The sequence below is a fragment of the Pleurodeles waltl genome, chromosome 6 (assembly GCF_031143425.1).
Source record: "Pleurodeles waltl isolate 20211129_DDA chromosome 6, aPleWal1.hap1.20221129, whole genome shotgun sequence".
NCBI lineage: Eukaryota > Metazoa > Chordata > Amphibia > Caudata > Salamandridae > Pleurodeles > Pleurodeles waltl.
This window is the reverse complement of record NC_090445.1, coordinates 1,509,293,033-1,509,312,269: the sequence shown is the minus strand read 5'-3', so window position 1 is coordinate 1,509,312,269 and position 19,237 is coordinate 1,509,293,033. Positions and strand designations below refer to the sequence as shown.

At 46.6% G+C, this 19,237-nt stretch overlaps 1 protein-coding gene across 2 annotated transcripts in view; it reads right to left on the bottom strand.

Annotated features, from left to right (window-relative positions):
• CFAP74 (cilia and flagella associated protein 74) overlaps positions 1 to 19,237 on the bottom strand; it is a 978,701-nt gene that overhangs the window by 844,399 nt on the left and 115,065 nt on the right. For both annotated transcript variants that reach the window (XM_069241006.1, XM_069241005.1), the window contains exon 7: positions 11,786 to 11,890. In XM_069241006.1, the coding sequence (XP_069097107.1) occupies positions 11,786 to 11,890 (105 nt within the window). The remainder of the gene's footprint in view (positions 1 to 11,785; positions 11,891 to 19,237) is intronic.

Below are 19,237 nucleotides of genomic sequence, written 5' to 3'. Positions count from 1 at the left end.
CAACTCAAAAAGCTCCACCCTCTGTATAGATGGTTCGTTTCTGCACCGCCCGACCTTTCTTCGCACTAACATACCTGACAAAGAGTTGGTAGTCCACTCTGAACTCTTGTGTGTGGTCAAGGTGGAACGACAATGCTCTTTTTGGGTCCAGATGGTGGAGTTGCTTCGCTTCTTTTGAGGGATGTGGAGGAGCGTAGAAAAGTGGGCAAGGTGGCTCACTGGCCCACATGGACAGGTGTTACCATTTTCGGCAGGAAAGATGCCTTAGTACAAAACAGTCACAAAATGAGACTTAGATGACTAAGCCTGCTGCTCACTCATACTCCGGGTAGATGGTATTGCCACGAGAAAGGCTGTTTTGATGGTGAGCAGCAAGGACTGTTATGTTCAAAAGAAGCACACATCAAGAATGTGAGAACAAAATTAAGATTCCACTGATGCATAATAAAAGGGGAATGTATGTGCAAGACCCTTGAAAAACGTATTTACAATAGGAGACTTAAATAAAGAGGGTTGGTCAGACAGCCGCAAGAAGGCTGACAGAGGAGGAAGGTAACCCTTTAGAGTGCCTAGAGCAGAGCCCTGCTGGGCAAGATTAAAAAGAAGAACATCAAAAAGGAAATCAGAAACAGGGTGAATAGACTGTTCTGTAAAATATCATAAAAATGTCTTCCAACAGCAGATGTATACCAACTTGGTAGAAGGATGCCTGGCTGCCAGAATAACACTGCAGACTTTGGGAGGAAGGTAGGATGCTGTCAACTGTCACCATTCAAACTCCACGCAAGAAGGCAGAGTGCCAACAGGTTTTGGTGGCGGACCCTTGCTTGCTGCTGCGACGGAAGATCCTCCCAAATGGGCAGCCTGATTGGAGCATTGATGCTCATCTTGAGAAGCTCGGGTTACCAGTCTCTCCGTGCCCAGGCCTGAGCCACAAGGATGACCTTGGCCCAGTCATTCCTGATCTTTGTGAGAACTCTGGGCAGGAATAATATGGGTGGAAATGAGTACACAGGAGGCCTGAGCTCCACTCAAGGTGAAAAGCATCTCAGAGCAAGAGCTGCCTTCGAAACTCCAGCGTGCAAAACTGCTGACATTGTGCGTTCTCGGCACAGGCAAACAGATCTAACCAGGGCTCTCCTCACTGCTGAAAGAGACCTTGCACCACCTTCAGATGGAGACGCCATTCATAATCAGCTAGGCATCGACGGCCGAGTTCATCCACTCTGGCATACAGAGAACCTGCCAGGTGTTAAATCACCAGGGAAAAGCCCTGCTGCTCCAGCCATGTCCAGAGATGCAGGGCCTCCTGACAGAGTCCACGACCCTACCCCGCCCTGTTTGTTGCAGTACCACATGGCGGTTGTGTTGTCCATGAACACCTGCACCAGCCTTCCTTGATGGAGGGTAGTAAGGCTTTCAATGCCAGTAGGATCGCATAGACCTCGAACATACTTATGTGGAGTCCAGATTCCTCCAGTGATCTCCACCTCTCCCAGGTGGCTGCCCCATCCCAGGAGTGACACATCTGTCACTACTGTGAAATCTGGTTGGGGAAGGGAGCGGGGTCTGCCTCTGACTCAATTGCGGTTCTTTAGCCATCGCTACAGGTCCTTTGCAGTGACAGCTGAAATCTGGACCATGTCGGAGAGATTTCCCTGATACTGCACCCACTGGAACTGCAGAGCCTGCATATGCCAGGTGGCGTGTGTCCACAGCAGGATGCAGGAGGCCATGAGGCCGAGCAGCCTCAGAGTCATTCTCACCGAAATCCGGGAACAAAGGCTGAAACATCGGTATCATAGAGGAATATCCTGGACTCTCTGATCGGGAAGGTAAGCCCGAAACTGCGCTGTGTCCAGAACAGCTCCGATGACAGGGAGGATCTGATTGGGAGTCAGGTGTGATGACAGTAAATTGATAGTAAACTGCAGCAGATTAAATAAATTACTTACCTGTAACTGTAGATCTCCAGTATCGGACGCTTTCATGGATTCACACGCTTGAATACTTCCCCGCCATCGAGATGGGAGTCCCTGGTGGAATATAAAAACTAGGCCTGAAAATGTATGTACACAATACATGGACTAGGCCTCAATAGAATAACCTATCATAGTCGTTTTGTAAAATAGACCCAAACTCAACTTGAACCAATCATATTGCCTCACCCCCTTAGAACCTCCTGTGAGGAGCTGCCTTCCCTCAGATTTTCCGAGCATAAGTGCTGTAATAACAAAGAACACTGAGAAAAGAGAGAAGGTGAGCTCCCTCGGGGAGGTGGGTGGGCCGCATGGTAATCTATGAAAGCTTCCAATAGTGGAGAACTACACGTACAGGTAAGTAACTTATTTCTTACTCCAGTATTGAAACTTTCATAGATTCACATGCTTGAATAAGAGTAGCAAGCAGCAACTAACACATTTTCTGTATTAACAAAGACTGACCATCTCATCATCAGAGAACGTTAGCATTAGACAGTTAAATGCAAAGCAATAAAAGTAAACATTTATTAACATAAATGAATATGCTTGAGAGGTACATTAATAGTGAACCGAAAATGTGATATTATAACAGAAGCGGATGGTGAAAAACAAACAGCTCACCTTATCTGAACAAATGTCTAAGAACTGCTTGACCCACCTCAGCATCACAGAACGTTTCAGCATCCAGGCAGTAATGCTTCGTGAAGGCGTGTGTTGTTCTCCACGTGGCTGCTCGACAGATGTCTGGCAGAGAAACCCCCAGAGAAGAGTGCACAGGAAGTAGACACTGCCCTGGTAGAATGTGCACAAACCTTAGCATACAGGGGTCGACCAGCCGGGTCGACCAGCCTTCTGATGGCAAAAGGCTATGGCACTTGAGATCCATGTAGAAATGGTTTGTTTAGTAACAGGATGCCCTCTTCTGGGCGCACTAAATGCTACAAATAGTTGATTTGACTTCCGGACCGAGGATGTTCACTGCAAATAAAATTTAAGGCATTGTTTGATGTCCAAGGAATGCAGCGATCTTTCTGCCCCAGTCTGAGGCCGTGGAAAGAAAGTCTTTAGCTCTACTGGCTCATTAATGTGGAAGTCAGATGGTACTTTGGGGATATAATTAGGGTTTGTCTTTATGATGACTTTATCATCTGCAAACTTCATAAAAGGTTCCTGGATGGTAAAGGCTTGGATCTCACTTACTCTACGAGCAGATGTTAACGCTAAGAGGAGTGCTACCTTCCAGGTGAGATACTTGATGTCTGACTTATGAATAGGTTCAAATGGTTCCTTCATCAGCTGACCCTGGACCGTATTCAGTTGCCAGGTTGGAGGAGGTAGTTTGACTGGAGAAAAGGATCAGAACAACCCTTTCATGAACTGCTTGATAAGCCGATGGGACCAGAGGGATGGTCCTTTGGATAGTTGTCTATATCTGGAGGTGGCAGCTAGGTGAACCTTAATGGATGCATGCGTGAGACCAGACAGTGCCAGATGGAGAAGATACGGTAAGACCTGCTCTGGAGCAGATGTACGCAGATGAATGCCATTTGTAGCACACCATAAACAAAACCTTCTCCATTTTAAGGTGTACGTTGTACTAGCGCTATCAGCATGTGCTTTGGCTAAAATGGTTTGACAGTCAACAGGAATATTCAGATGTCCGAACTCATTGAACTCAGGAGCCAAGCACATAATCTGAGAGACTTGTGATCCGGATGTCTCACTTGGCCATGGCTGATAGTGAGCAAGGTGCTAACCTGATGGAAGGAGACGAAGAAAGCAACAGAAGCTCTGTGTACCACGGTTGACGTGGCCAGGATGGAGCAATTGAAATTATCTGGCAGGGCTCCAATTTGATCTTGCTGATTACCCGTGGAAGAAGAGGTATCAGAGGAAAGGCGTAGGCATAAATCCCTGACCATGCTATCGAAAGGGCATTTCCCCACTACTCTAGTTGGTGATGCCAGCCTGCATAAAACCAGCATTTTGCGTTCTGTGACGTCACAAAGAGGTTCAGGTTTCCACTAGTGGGAAGATGTGCGGAGCCCGCTTAGCGAGTCTGCTGTGGTGTTGCTCACTCCCGGAAGATGCTCTTTTCGTATGTGCACTGAATTCTGAATACACCAGGTCCAGATGACCTGAACTTCTGTGGACAGCAAATGAGGCTCAGTTCCTCCTTATTTGTTTATGTAGTGCATGGTGGTTGTATTGTCCGTCTGTACAAGCACCGATGAACCTCGGATTCTCAGCAGAAAAGCCTGCAGTGCCAGGTACACAGCTCTGAGCTTGAGGAGGTTGATGTGCAGAATAGCATGAAAGTGGGGCCACCTGCCGCTGACCTGAAGATCTTGTTTACATGCACCCCATCCCTCCATCGAAGCATCCTTTGTAATTGTAAACGGAGGGACCTGAGCCAAGAATTCTAGACCCTCGGAGATGTTTGCTGGTGTTGACCTCCAATGGAGGAAGTCGACCATCTTTGCCGTTATCTGTATGATGTCCCCGAAGGACCCTTGCGTCTGCTTCCACTATTTGTCGAGCTCATCCTGAAGAGGGCACACCCAAAGGCGACAGTGTGGAACTAGACTGATACAGGATGACATCATCACCAGTAATGATTTGAACTTTTGAACTGAAAGAAACTTTTTTCTTCAAACTGTATCCGCTAGGGTCAGAAGCTTGAATTGACGTTCCTCGGCTGGGAATGCCTTCACTAGAGTCGTGTCCAATATAGCACCCAGAAATACTATTGTTCTGGTAGGCTGAAGCTGGGACTTGTCTCTGTAGAGAGTGAGACCTAGTTGCTGGACGAGACGTAACATGGTCTTGAGAGAGTGGCTTAGGGTAGAGATGTCTGGAGCCTTCAGAAAACAGTCATCCAGATATGGGAATAGCTGGAGTTTGAGACGTCTCAGATACGCTGCAACAGGAGCTAAGCATTTTGTGAAAACCCGGGGAGCGGATTTGAGTCCGAAGGGTAGCACTTTCAATTGAAAGTGCAGGCCAGCTACCATGAATCCTAAACATTTTCTGTGTTTGTGGGGAATGGGGATATGGAGGTAAGCATCCTGCAGATCTAGGGAAGCCATGAAATCATCTCTGTTGAGAAGCTGCAGGACATCCTTCAATGTCACCATACGGAAGGATTGCCTCTTGAGATATTTGTTTAGCTGCCTCAGATCCAGGATGGGTCTCCACAAACAAGACTTCTTTCTGATGAGGAAGAAACAAGAATAGAAACCGCTTCCTTTTTGCGAAGAAGGGACTACCTCTATCGCCCCTTTGGATAGCATGACATCTATCTCCATGAGGAAAAGATGTAGCTGTTGTTGACGTTCCCGGGAAGGTGGAGTCTCAGAAGGCATGCAATTGAACTCTAGCAGGTAACCATAAGTTATTATATCTAGAACCCACCTGTCGTTTGTGATCTGCCGCCAACGTTGCAGGTGATGAGTCAAGGAAGGAGAGGAAGCCGGCCCCTGGAGGTTGTCATTGTCTACGTGAGGCATCCTTAGACTGTCTCCCTGACTTTCCTCTAAGAGGAGGTCTGTTGTATGCCGCCGTCGGAGGTTGCCTCTGGTAGTACTGGGGTCTGGAAGATTGGTACTGGAAGGAGTAGTTTGAATATCTAAAAGATTGGTAGCCACCTCGAAAGGGAGAGTGCCCTCTGCCCCTGGCTCTTCGAAAGGGTGTGTGCTTATACTGCAGCGACCCTAAAGACCTGGCCATATCGGTATTCGCTTTAACTGCCTGAAGAGCATCGTCTACATGCTTACCTAACAGGTCTTGGCCATCGTACGGGAGGTCCAGGATCTTAGTTTGGACATCCGGCCTAAAATTTGTGGCCTTAAGCCATCCTTGACGTCTTAAGACGGCTGAACCAGCCAGTAGCCGAATCCCCATTGCTGCAATGTCAAGAGCGCAGTCAATCACCTCTGCAGACGTCTGCTGACCTTCCATGAGGAACTTTCTTGCTTCCGGCTTGCTGGAATCCGGAAGATCATCAGTGTGAGATGTCCGACCACAGCTGCCTGTCATACCTGCCCAGGAACGCCAGGGAATTTGTGGAATGGACCACCAATGCGGACATAGACGAAAACCTCTTACTGATGTTGTCAAGGCGCCTTCTGTCTTTGTCAGGAGGTGCCGAAAGAGGTGCTGAAGGGTTCCTGGAGCATCTCTGGGCAGCCTGAGAAACCACTGAGTCAGGTTTTGAATGACCCACTAGGCAAGCAGGAGCGTCCTCTGTCGCTTTATATTTTTTATCCAGCTTTGGTAATACCGCTGGCACTGTTTCTGGGTTCTTCATACTTTTAAGTCCCTGATTCCAGACGTGGTCAATAATAGGGATTGCACTGACCGATCTCCTGTGTGGAAGTCGTATAAAAAGAAGTCCTGCTGCGTAGATGGCATTTGCAGCTCAAACCTCGCTGCCGCTTTTACCAAAAGGTTATGAAAAGAGACAATATCCTCAGGGGGAGACTCAACTGCCATTGGCTCCGGTGAAGGGGGTGCTGGGAGCACGTAATCATCCCATTCGTGGTGGTCTGAAAGAACTTCCCCTTCCTCAGCCACTTCATCCAAAGAGGCCTGGATTTAGGGACTCTGTGGAGCCTGAGAAGGAATTTGTGGTACCGCAGAAATAACTGGGAGAGGTGCTGGAGTACCTGGAGCAGTCACTGTTGGCATGGGATCCTTCCCCGACTGAGGATGGAAGCGCTCTCTAAGATCTGCCAGCATGGCCTGGAGATCGAAAACAAGACCAGAAGGCAAGCATACCATTCCTTGTTGTTGCTGTGGGACTGAGTCATAATACTGCTGTCCATAATAGGAGTCATCATCCGATTACTCCTGACATTTGACGTGCAACTGCAAAAGACTCCTAGCCACCACAAACAGTGCGTCCTGATCTGAGTCTTCGTCATCATCGCCATCCAAAAACCTAGATGGCAACAGCCTTGACACCTTGCTATGTGATGTGACAGACGGTGTCAAATTAGTCTTTGGGACCCTTTTGAGAGAAGTATGCTGTGCAGATTGACACAAAGGCAATATAGATGGTCTTTGTCGCTTTGTTGAAAACATTCTAATAGTTGAAGACAAGAACCCAGATGTCGTCGACGATACCGTTGTCACTGGAAACACCGTTGATGGCGTCGTCGACGGGGGCATCATCGGAATCATCGTCGACGGGGCACTGTCGTACGATCAATCGTCGAAGGGAGTGTCGTCGGCAAGAAAGATAACGTCGTCGACGAACATCCTGCAGCCGCTGCCGTCGACATCAAAATAGTGACTATAACCGACGTCACCAATGAATCAGTCGTCGACGAGAGTACCGTCGACAATGGCACAGTCGACGGTGCTGAACTAGGCTTCCTAAATTTGTGGAGAACCTTAGGAGGTGGAGTAGCTGGTTCAGAGGCAGTCTTTTTAGCTGATTTTCTAAGGGTTTCTGTGCCTGCTTTCTTTTTCTGTGGAGAGCTAGCAGAGGCCCCTGCTGCCTTTTGTGTCATTTTCTTAGGTGGCTCCTGAATCTCCAGAGCTTTCCTGTTTTCTCTTCACAGGAGTTTTAGGGCAGAAATAGAAGAAGAGGCACTGTCCTCATCCGAGGCAGAGTGCCTAGTCTTCCCTCTCTGAAGCCACAACAGCATGCGACCCTCTCTGTCTTTCAAGGTCTTTGTAGAGAATTTCCTACATATCTTGCAGTCCTTTGTCTTGTGGCTGGGATATAGGCAATAAATACATTCCTCATGTGGATCCTCCACATATAATCTTTTCTTCAAAGATGAGGCACAGGATCTAAAAAGGCCTTTCCTTGGTGTCTCTGACATGGCAGCCAGTTTGAAGCACCAGAGAAGAAAATAAATGTCCAAAAGCTGAAGTAGTAGATCTTCTGAGAAGAAATGTTGAGCAGAGCTCAAAGGAGACTCCTCCGCACAAAGTGCAGTGGATAATCTGAGGGAAGGCAGCTCCTCACAGGAGGTTCTAAGGGGGTGAGGCAATCTGATTGGTTCAAGTTTGAGTTTGGGTCTATTTTACAAAACAACTATGATAGGTTATTCTATTGAGGCCTAATCCATGTATTGTGTACATATATTTTCAGGCCCAGTTTTTATATTCTACCGGGGACTCCTATCTCGGCGACGGGAAAGTATTCAAGCATGTGAATCTATGAAAGTTCCAATACTGGAGTAAGTAGGAGGTTTGCGGTAGTCTGGAGCTAGAAGACGACAGCCTGGGGCAAGCCCACCTTCAACACCCAGTCTTCGAGCTAAGAGAAGAGTGGTACTCTTGATCTCCACAGATGAACTGCAACCCTCACCATCACCTTGATGAACACCCATGGAGTGCTGGTAAGGCCAAAGGGGAGTATTGTGAACTGTAAGTGCTTGTGGCCAGGCAGGACAGGGATGTGACAGAAGGTGCCCTGCAAGTCAGAGATATCATCCAGTCTCCTGGGTCCAGGGAAGACAAGACCTGAGCCAATGTGAGCATCCTGAACCTCTCCTATTTGAAGAAGAGGTTGAGGGTTTGAAGATCTACCATAGAGTGAAGACCTTTGTTCTTTTCAGAAATCAGAAAGTAGCAGGAATAGCAACCACTGCCTTCTTCTGACACCAGAACCCTCTCTATGGCACCCTGTTGGATGTTATAAACTGGCAGCGGTGAAGATGATAGCTGATTCTGCCACCAACTGGATGCGCATGACCGTGTAGGGCAAGATAAGGAGGGGTTAGGGGCTGCGGCCACCAGGGGGTTGGTGGTTGTACAAGACCTCTGTATACCTGACCCACGGGTCAGTGTGAACTCCACCCTTGCCCTCCTAGAGGCTGGGAAGCTTGCACAGGACAGTGGCTGGAATACGGTTGGCGCAGTTAAACAACGCTTCTGTAACCACAAAAGGAGTGAAAGGTAGAGTGGGGATGACACCTGGCAGCCTAGAGGCCCAAGGACTTGGCTGTAGACCACGAGTCTGTAAAGCGATCCAGCGCAGAGTTTTCCTTGTTTCTGATGACGGTTACCATCAAATGGCATGTCCATGAGGGAAGCCTGGACATCCCCTGAAAAGCCAGATTTTCTCAACCAGGCATGGCATCTGAGCGCCACTGTCGTGGAAACCGCTTTACCAGCGAGTCAGTCGTGTCTAAACCACAGCGAATTGTGCTTTGCTGCGTCTCTCCTGTCCTTGACTGCTTGGTAGAGAATGGCCCTCCAAAAACCTATGGCAGCACTTGCGCAACTGTGTCCCACAAAGTGTGGGAGTAGCAGCCCTAATAAGCATGTGGTGCTCACTGACCGCAATGCAAGGCTAGTGGACGAAAAAGTATTTTTTCCAGCCTCTTGGACTCCTTGTTGTTGGTTGAGGACGTTTGTGTCTCCAGGTGCGGGCAGTGGCTGGAGGCAACTGTCCTATTCACAGGAGCCCCTGTGCTGATCATGGCCAGGTTCCCAGTAGGATATCTGTTAGTGCTTCATTGAAAGGGAGCAGGGATTCAGAAGAGAAAGCTCCCGGCTTTAGCACTTCCGTTAAGATTTAAGTCATGACTACCACCAAGGGCAACTCAAGAACCAGGACCTCAGCTGCCCTCTTCACCACCATAACATATGTTGCTCCCTCCTCCATAGCCACAGTGGGGGAGGAGGGGGCAGTATTCCAGCATCTGGAGACATATCCAGTCTGCAGACATCACCCAGTTCCTCACACCAATTCATGCCTTCCTGGCCTTGTAACTGGTATTCTAAAGGGACCAGTGACCCCCTCCCATTCTTCCCCGAGCCCTAGCCCTTCAGAATAAGGCTCAGGCATCGACCTAGGACACATCGGTCCTGTCGGCGTTGGAATCAGCACCGGTCGACTCCAGTCTGGATCAGTGTTGGTTTCAGGGATTCAAATGGGGCTGGCACTGCTGGCGGCACCCGAGCATTGATGTTGGGGCTGGTAGCATTGGCACGCCCGGTGCAGGTCCAGATCAGTGATCAGCTTCACAGGGGCCATCAGAGCAGAGCCGTAGCCACTGGTGCCGAACCTGATGGGCCCCTTCTCAATGTTCAGCCCTGTCCAGAGGGGTCGGCACTCTAAAAAATGCGGCACATGGCCCTGTAAAATTATTTTATTTGAGCAGGAGTTGGTCCGGCTCCTGGAAAAGCGGAGATGCAAGGATTGAGCCCTGGCAACGGCTCCAAAGAACTGTGCCTGGAACGCCAATGTTCCGTTGTCGCATTGGCTGATGGACGAAGAAGTCCAATCAAGCTTCGACTTCTTGTGCTGCTTGCCCAAGTGTCCCTATGACTTTGAGTTGAAAGAAGAGGACTTGGGGCTCCTGGAGGGGTTCCATGACTTTCCCGTTGACCGGGACCGAGATCTCCAAGAAGTCGCACAACGCAGTGTTGCCTGCCGGGCCACTTGCAGGTTCAAGGACCACTCCCTCAAAGCTTTCGGTACCATGGCCCAGCAGTCTGAGCACGACTTGGGGTTAAACGCACTCCAGACACCACAAACACATGAGGTGTGGGTCCATAACCAACATAGCCCACTGACAGGTGCCACATAGTTTGAAACCTGTCTTCCTCGAAGACATCCTCAACACACCAGGAGGAAAATTGCTCAAAAAAGAATTCAACAAATGCTGAAAAAATCCTTGCAAATAAACGACTGACGGATAGCTCTTCTCCAAATCAGTGCTAACTGGCATGGAAAGAAAAGAAAAGAACAGACATCAGTGCACTGGGGTGGCACACATATAGGTGATGCAGGCAGGGGTTTTGCTCACGAAAAATCTTACGAATCCAGTCTGACGCCTGGGAAATTCACAGGTAGGAAATCTGCAGCTAGAAGTCTCTATCAGGTAATAGATTTATCTTGAATGGGGAACTGAGGTCGGCTACCCATAACTTTGGGAGTCCCAGCTCTGATCCTAAATGCACCACCCTCCTGATGTTCAGGAAATGACAAAACTTGTCTCTTCCTCATCAAATTGAACACCTCTGACCTGGATCTTAACTAGCCAGGGAAATGTCCACACCAACACCTCATGAAAATCTCTAACCGGTTCTTTTAATCTTTGTTAGATCCAACTCTGTGTTTCTTGCTAATGTATTTTTTGGTTTCTAGTAAAGTGTCACTACAATGTCTGTCTCATTGTAATGGAGAGCAGATCACAATCTGGACTAGAGAAAGCTTTGCCTTCCTTGGGATACTAATATCCTAGATGTCACAGTTTGTACTAGAAATAACTTTGCTTCACTAAGGTACTGTGTTCCCGTAATCGAAGCGGTGTCATAGTCCAAACTTTATGGCCTTTATTAAATGTGCTCCTGTAACTGTGCGTTATTTATCGCACACTATCAATAACGATAACCTTGAAATTGTTATTTATTAACTACGACAGATAATTGCAATTACAAGATTTCCGGAGGAAATGGGGTGAAACCTTTGATTTTGGGGCTTTCAACATGAGAGTCAACGTCTCGTTGAGGGCTTTTTTAAAATAAAAATTCAACAGTATGCTTTGGGAACAGAAATGTATGAGGCAATCATAATGGGAGCATCATCAGCTGCTGTTGTGAAAACTCGAACAGAAGCCAACCTCTTCTTCGCAAACGACCTGTGGAAAACAATTATCTGATTAAGAAAATAAATCTGAGTAGTTTAAAGACACGTGATGAAAGTACATATATAAAGATACATTAAGGATCCCATTATAAAACTAAGAACATATCGCATTAGACGCTTGGGGCAAAAGAATTGTTTCAGATTCACATAAAAAACAAAGACTGTACAGATAGACTGCTTTACTCACTCATGCTCCTCCAACATCGACTTGATTTTCCACTCAAGACCTTCTTCATTTTCCATTTCAGTACCCAGGCGTCTGTGTGTTGCCCACAGGCGGAATACGGCTGCACTGGAAATAAAAAATATAAGTCTGAGAACATAAAAAGCTAACTGGAAATAATGAACACTACAATTTCAAGTCATATTGTGTTCAGTTACAGATCAGAACGTGTAAATTGTGGTTTGGTATGGATGTTTTTGGTGGAGGATAAAAGTAAAACTGTCCAGGAGCTTGAGCGTATCCATAAAATACTTCTCATGCTTTGCATGTGGAGATCTCCAGATTGTGGGGTTAAAAAGGTATAACTACGTGGCAGTTTGGCTACAATGCAGCCATGCCACATTTTTTCACAGAAGAAGCGTAGTAAAATGGGGAAGATGTTAAAGGTCAGAAGAAAGGAGTTCTACGGTTGTTGTACTGAAGGACTATTGGTGTGTATAGAGAGAGAGAGAGAGAAAACATTGAGTGAATCATTATCTATGTCTAAAAACTCAAGGCTACATGGATACAGCTCCACAAAGTTAACCAAGAGCCAAGGTTATCTATAAAGTGCCCCATTCAGGCAACAATGGAATGTGCAACTTAGTCAATCAAGCACTGTATAATGAAACAGTAAGCCATGATCAATCAAGGTAACTACAGCTAGGGTTGCATCTTGTTAGGCCCATCTGAAGATACTTGCCTAAGGCTACGGTGGTCCTCAGGAACCACTTTTTGAGTTGTAAAGACAGTCTAAGGAGGATCTGATCTGGAGTTCTGACTTGCATTTTTATTGGGACTTAAAGGAAAAATCATTGTTAAGGGATAAGATTGTGACTAACCGGGCACTACAACACTATCTGACGAAGCAGGAAGCATTGGCTTTGGAGTCATCCAAAAAATTGCTTACCACGAGGTAGCAGGAATTATGGACAGGCAGCAAGTTAATTGCAAACATCAACTTCTTGGAACTATTTAATCGGAGATCTGATGCATTTTGTTCCTTCTGAAACAAATGCCAATAAAATATTGTTTGTTAATAAGGCAGCTGGTTCTTGATAAGCAATATGCAAGCTGCCTGCACAATTGCATTTGTGCAGGCAAAAGATCTGAAATGTTTAGGATTAAACACGTGTGTTTCCACACAAAACATTTCAAAAGGTTGCAAGGAAGAGATTCTGATTCTCCGTTTATTCATTTTTTTTAGATGGATACTTTGGGGCGTCCATCCCTACTGCTGTTTGTTGACAAGGCATAGCTTCGGTGGGGAGTGTTTGGGTACATTTTTGGCTTGTTAGTCGGGGTTGGGTGCCAAAAGTCGGGTCTGCTATCCCTGCGTCGTTTTTTTCTCGTCCTGGGCCAAGAATAAAAGACAAAACAGTAACCAATGATGTAAACGAGAAAAAGAGAGAGAGAGAAAAAAGACGGATGCCCATCTGTTGCCCGATTTTTAAAATGTGAAACCTGGAATCAATACCGGATTCTTTGTTTCTCCAAGTTGTATGATCCTAGGTAAATATTTTATTTCACAGAGCATCCTTTTTCTTTATTATCACATGAGAGAAATTTTAAATACTTTAGTTCCGTATGTGTGCTGTACAAGCACTGCATGTTTTATTTTAATGAGAAACTAGGTCACGTTTAGGGTTTTCATGACTGCTGACTTACCTCTTGGTTCGCTAATAGCATGGTCTTTGGGGTGGCATGCCAGGAATGTTTCTAAACACTATCACTTTTAATAATTATCTGTACATGCATTGATATATTTAATGAACCAAGGTGAAACAGTTCTGCATGTTAAAGAAATACACTTGTTGAATGGTGAAAAAACTGGATACAAATTTTACATTATGTTTATAGCATGTGATATACATGCTAAACTTTTACATGGCTTGGCTCATGTACGACTCATGGTAGCAAGCTAAATCCGTATCTTGGCTTTGTCTATTAATTTCCCTGCGTGCCCTCCTCTATCTGCAACTTGCCCTTAGTACATAAGGCATTCAGTCATTTGATAAAATGATTTGTAAAAGGCAAGGACTAGAACCATGGTGCTCTGCCCACATTCAACCATTTTTACAACTTTACCATCAAGGCTTCTTGTTGTGGAGATGAAGAGTGCGTGCAGTAAAAATAAATTTAGAATAAGTGATTCCTGGGCAGGGACTCCAGGCCGTTTTACTGTACAAGACTGTAATCTTGAATTCCCAGAGAGAACTACCAGGCCCAGGTGGGACGGGCATGGGCTCAGCTTCAGTAGGAGTGTTTGGGGTGTGACACCCCTCAAATAAATGCATTCATGCTTTAGTAGATGGGTCTGGGGCCCCTGAGTTGGGTCTGCTATTTCTGTGTTTCAACTAATTCATTTATTAGATTTGGGTATTAAATATATATATATTTTTAATTAATACACATATGGACCGGTTTATCAATAACGCAGTAAATCTACACCAATTGAGGTGCTCCTCGTGTGAAAATGTATTACTTTTAGGAATTTACAAACATTGGCAGTAGTAGGCTTAGATAGCTGTTCCAGTCTCACGTTTCCAGGTGTACTAATGAGAATCAAAGACCAAAAAGGGGATGGGATGAATGCTTGCAAATAGTCTAACCACTGGCAATTGCTCGGGGTACCATTGTAACCCATTGTTTTTCTCCCAGTGTGTCACTTTAGACAGAGGTCCACGTTATGCAAATCAGTACTGACAATGTTCCTCATAGAAACAGTCCATCCCAAATACTGGTTATACAGGCGCTGCCTGTCCTTTAGGGCGGAGGGGCCACACCCCCCTCCTCCTTTTGGCCCTCATGAAGAGTGCTGGTCATGCTGAACAACGGTCAGCCTGAAAGACACTCTTCATGTTCAGGTCAGGCAGCCAGGAGCAGACATGCGCGATTTGCGCAGGCTCCTGGCTGCCTGGGCTGAACTTTGCTGGGCTGAAGAGGTCACAGCTTCTGTGGGCGGGACCTCCTTGGCTAAGCAAAGGTGCCTCGAGGCCCTCCCCAGGTGACGAGGAAAGCATCACCCGTTGACCTCGACCTGGGCGCTTCAGGTATAAGCCCTGAAGCGCCCAGGGCGAGTGTCAATCAGTGACACGTCGTCACAGAGTGGGGTGGGGTCAGCAGTCTCACTGAACCCATCCCACCCTGTGACAAAGTTGGGACTGCTGCCTTCCCTCACTGGCTGACCTTAGGAAGGCAGCAGTCCCAACCCTCCTGGGACCTTCGAGGCTGAAGGTATGTGTGTGTGTGTCATCTTTTTAAATGAATGTTTGGTGCGTGCGTGCATGTTTGAATGTTGATGAGTGTTGTTAATGGATGTGCGTGCGTGTGTGTGTGTGCTTCCCGCCCGTCCCCCCTCCCTCCTAAAGCTGCCAACCGCCACTGTGGTTATCTCACACTTCAACCCTGCAGCCCACTACTTTTACAGTTCGGAAATTTGAGGTTCATAGCCCTGAATAAGCTACACTCTGTGTTTTAGTGGTAGATGATGTAGTGGATACAATATTGTTAAGGTTGATATTATAATTCTCTGTGCAGTGTTAGAAACTCTTTCAGGACACCGTCCCCAGCACAGAATGTTTCCATTAATTCATTTTGTGGTTTGCTTATTTAACTGTTGATACCCACAGCGACTGATATACCAAAAGTCAGCATCCTCATAACAGTTTTTTGGAAAACATTACAGATAATGCTAGCCTCCAGTACTGCCATAAAGTGTTGATTCTTAAAGGTTACCTCATAAAGAGTTATTACAAACAAGGAGGCTGGTATTATCCCACCCTTCCCCATACATAAATGGAAGGAGGGGTAGGGAGGATAAATTGATACTGCCTGGTTAAAATATATCTTTGGTGCAGATTTTAGAGAACAATGAGGTTAAAAAATAAAATGAAGGAAATAATTTTTTTTTTTAGGAGTGGAGCAATAATTTGATTTATTTTTTCAGAGCACTGAGAAACTGAAAAAGAGATCAAAAGGAGGAGGAAGCACAAATACGGACGGAAAACAAAAGAGGAATACAATGAAGGACATTATGTTTTTATAGGACTGGAGGATTCTATTTTTTTGTGAAGTGGTTCTGTGTTCTGATTCTCGTAACTTTTAAGTGTTGGTGCTCAGAACAGTGAATAATTTATGGGTTTGCGGTTCAGGAAAAAAACGAAGTCCTAAGCAGCGTTCAGGTTCCCATTTAACCTCGCAGTAAATGTGATAGGCCAGAGTGGTTTAGATACAAAATAATGTTGGAAAAAGCGGCGTCTCGTGTGGGAGTGGAGTAGCCTGTACCCTTCCAAAGGATACCCACAAACATACTATTAGGCAACCACACAAGCCAGACCCCTGTGTAGAATCCTAAACCCGTACACGCCATCACTCATCATCAAACACCCACACAAATACAATCGGTACCCCCCTCAACATACACACACACACACCCGATATCCACACAGACTCTATCACATGCTCAAACATATAGCAGCAAAAAAAACCACCATTAGACGCCCACATAGCGACCATCGTAGACCCACTCACATGTACAGATCCCTGGTGTCCCCAGAGACAGAAACCGACACTATTGTGGAGGTGCGGGCGCTAACAATGCTGCAGGGTAAAAAGCACTGGATAGCAGGACGCAGGCCCAGAGGCTGAATCCGAGCACAGGAGTGCAGCAGAGCACAGCAGAGATAGCATGTAAGAAGCCATGGATGCAGAGACTGGATCCGGGCACCAGAAGGCAGCTGCAGCACCGCAGGACGCCTGACAGAGGACGGACTGATGATAGTGGGCTTCAGTGATTCCATTAGACGGCACAGTGTGTCAGCCATCCATCCAAACTGGTGGTTCAAAATGGCATTGGAAGCACGGCCAGGCAGAGTTGCAGGCTTGATGCGCAGCCAGGAGTGCGGCGTGGGAGGCAGAATGACTTGTTGCCATTTTTCAGGTCCCTGTAATCCTCACGGAGCTGAACCCTGAGGAGACATACTTCTTTCAGGAGCCACTCTTGCAGCAGGTCCTGTTTAGTCTATCCCGGTAAGCAATTTCTTGCTCTTCCTCTTCCATTACTTTAACCCATCATGATGACTGATGATACACTAGTGCATCGTACTTTCGTCATAACAGCAAACGTGAATTCTAAAACAATTCTCATGAACATTAGGCTACAGGTCTTTTAGGCAAGGAGGATATATTGATGGGAGCCAGGAAACTTGACATATACAAAGGTTACAAGGAGCAACATATAATGCAGGCTAACACCGTATCTGTCAACCGTCACAACATATGCATATCTATAAAATATAATTATTTCTAAAAACTAAAGTTGAAGTGCAGAAAATGTTGACAGAGGTACAACAGCAAGCTACATTTGCCAGAGGTTCATTCCCGGCTACGGTACAAGCCATAAAAAACATATACGTCACACGTCAAAGTATTATCTTCACCAGATCTCCCATCCATGCCTTTCTAAGTTACCCTTAATTTACAACATCCCACACCCACCATGCACTCTCAGTGATGACAAACAAATGTTCACATGCAAAATAACACCCTACAGTGAACACTATCATGAATAATACCTATTTTAATTGCACATGGATGGAATCCAAATTTTGAAAGACAGCATAAAACAACATGATACATTATCCTGTGTACTATCACACATAGCATCTATGGAACATCAAATGACTCTCCCACTATACACTTTGAACAATGTCAAAGATAGCTTTACACACAGAACACCACATTACAGAATCTACTATCTAAGGAAGCTTATATATAAAATTATGTATATATGAAAGCCAAGGTATGACCCACAAAAGTGTGTACCACCAACTCGCAATACAAAGAATACTAACATACACTAAAATCATTAGTCATATGTTATGATATATGACAACACCTCACAGCCACAATAACACATTAACCAGTGATGTGCTTCATGTCAGATGCCGTGACAAAAAAAAAAAACACCATACAATTTATTTATTTTTAAAAGCACACATTCCCACCCAAAAGACTTCACACTCAATTTCTCTGCTCTGCAGTCTCACTTCAGCTTTTTAGTCACGCAAGCATACAACGTTCTATCCCCCCCACTGACATACTCACTCTCATTCACATCTACTCTCTCATTCACATCTGATTTCCACCTTTCAAAAAAGATTGTAGCTACGCAGATTTCATTCTATGCATATTAGGTATAAGGATGTCCGGTCCTACATAAAGTTGCCCACATCCGCCACTCTTTTTCAATTTACTATCAAGGTGGTGCTTCATGCTTCAGGTGGGAACGTGATACTTAATAGAATATTATCAGTATATTGAAGCAGTTCCTGCTATGAATGGACCAGTGTTCTTGGATAATAAGTTTTCGTAGTCTATTTTAGAGTATTTTACATTTGCATGAATATACTGTGCAAAGTACAAGAGTGCATGCTTAATGAAGACAATGTAGGGCCCCGTGGAGAGCAGACACAGTCTAGTCTCTCCACTGGAGAATTCGGGACAGGGGAAGTGACATAGAAGGACAGGGATTGGCTGGGGATAGGTTAGGGAGGGTCTAAGGGTGGGAGTATATAGGGGGAATAGATTAGTGGAACGGCCTCTTCCGCGACAGCCTGCTGCGCTTCAGCGAAGTTGGCAGTGTTTTTTTTTTTTATTGTTGGAAAGGAAGGGGGCGGGTGCTGGGTTTGGGGAGCTCGCCGTGAGTGGCGGTTGCACGAGCCGTGCTTCGCATTGCCGGCGAGGCCGGCAGGGCAGATTTGCCCATGACCGCTGTGCGGGACTAGGTTGTCAGGATGCACCAGAGGTATTGTGCGGCGCGAGGTGGCAGCTGTGGCCGCATGCCGGCTGCCGCATATGCGCGATGAACGGACGGCTTTTCAGGGGCGGGGATTGCAATGTCCACCCCCCCCCTTTTTTCGAGATTACGGCCCCCACGGAGGGTGGCAGGCGGCATGTTGTTTCCCTGGCTAAGCATGCTGGCCTGGGCAGGGTGTTTTTCAAGGCAGGGATAGGTTTACACCTGCTGAGAGGGGCCCAGATGGTGGGGGGAAGGGGGGAGCTGGGAGGGCTCTGCCAAGTCCCAGTTTTTGCTGGTGGGGGGTGAGGGGGTTGGGGGAGATGTGGCACATTAGCATGTAGGCTGTAAGGGCATTTGGCAGGTAGGGAGGACAGGCATGGTGGCGGGTTAGGTGCCCCCAAATGGGTAGCAAAGGAAATGGGTTGGGTACGCATCAGTGCGAGGCGACCCCTGGCTGAACATGTCAATGGCCGGGAGGAGAGTACTATGGGGGGGGACAGCAGCAACTGTGGGGGTCAGGCTCTACCTGTGGTGGGCAAGGGCAATGATTGGCAGAGCTAGCAGGGGGCATCGGAGACTGTAGGGAGGTGGGCCCAGACAGACGGGGCGGCAGAGGGCAAGGGGATAGGCCAGGA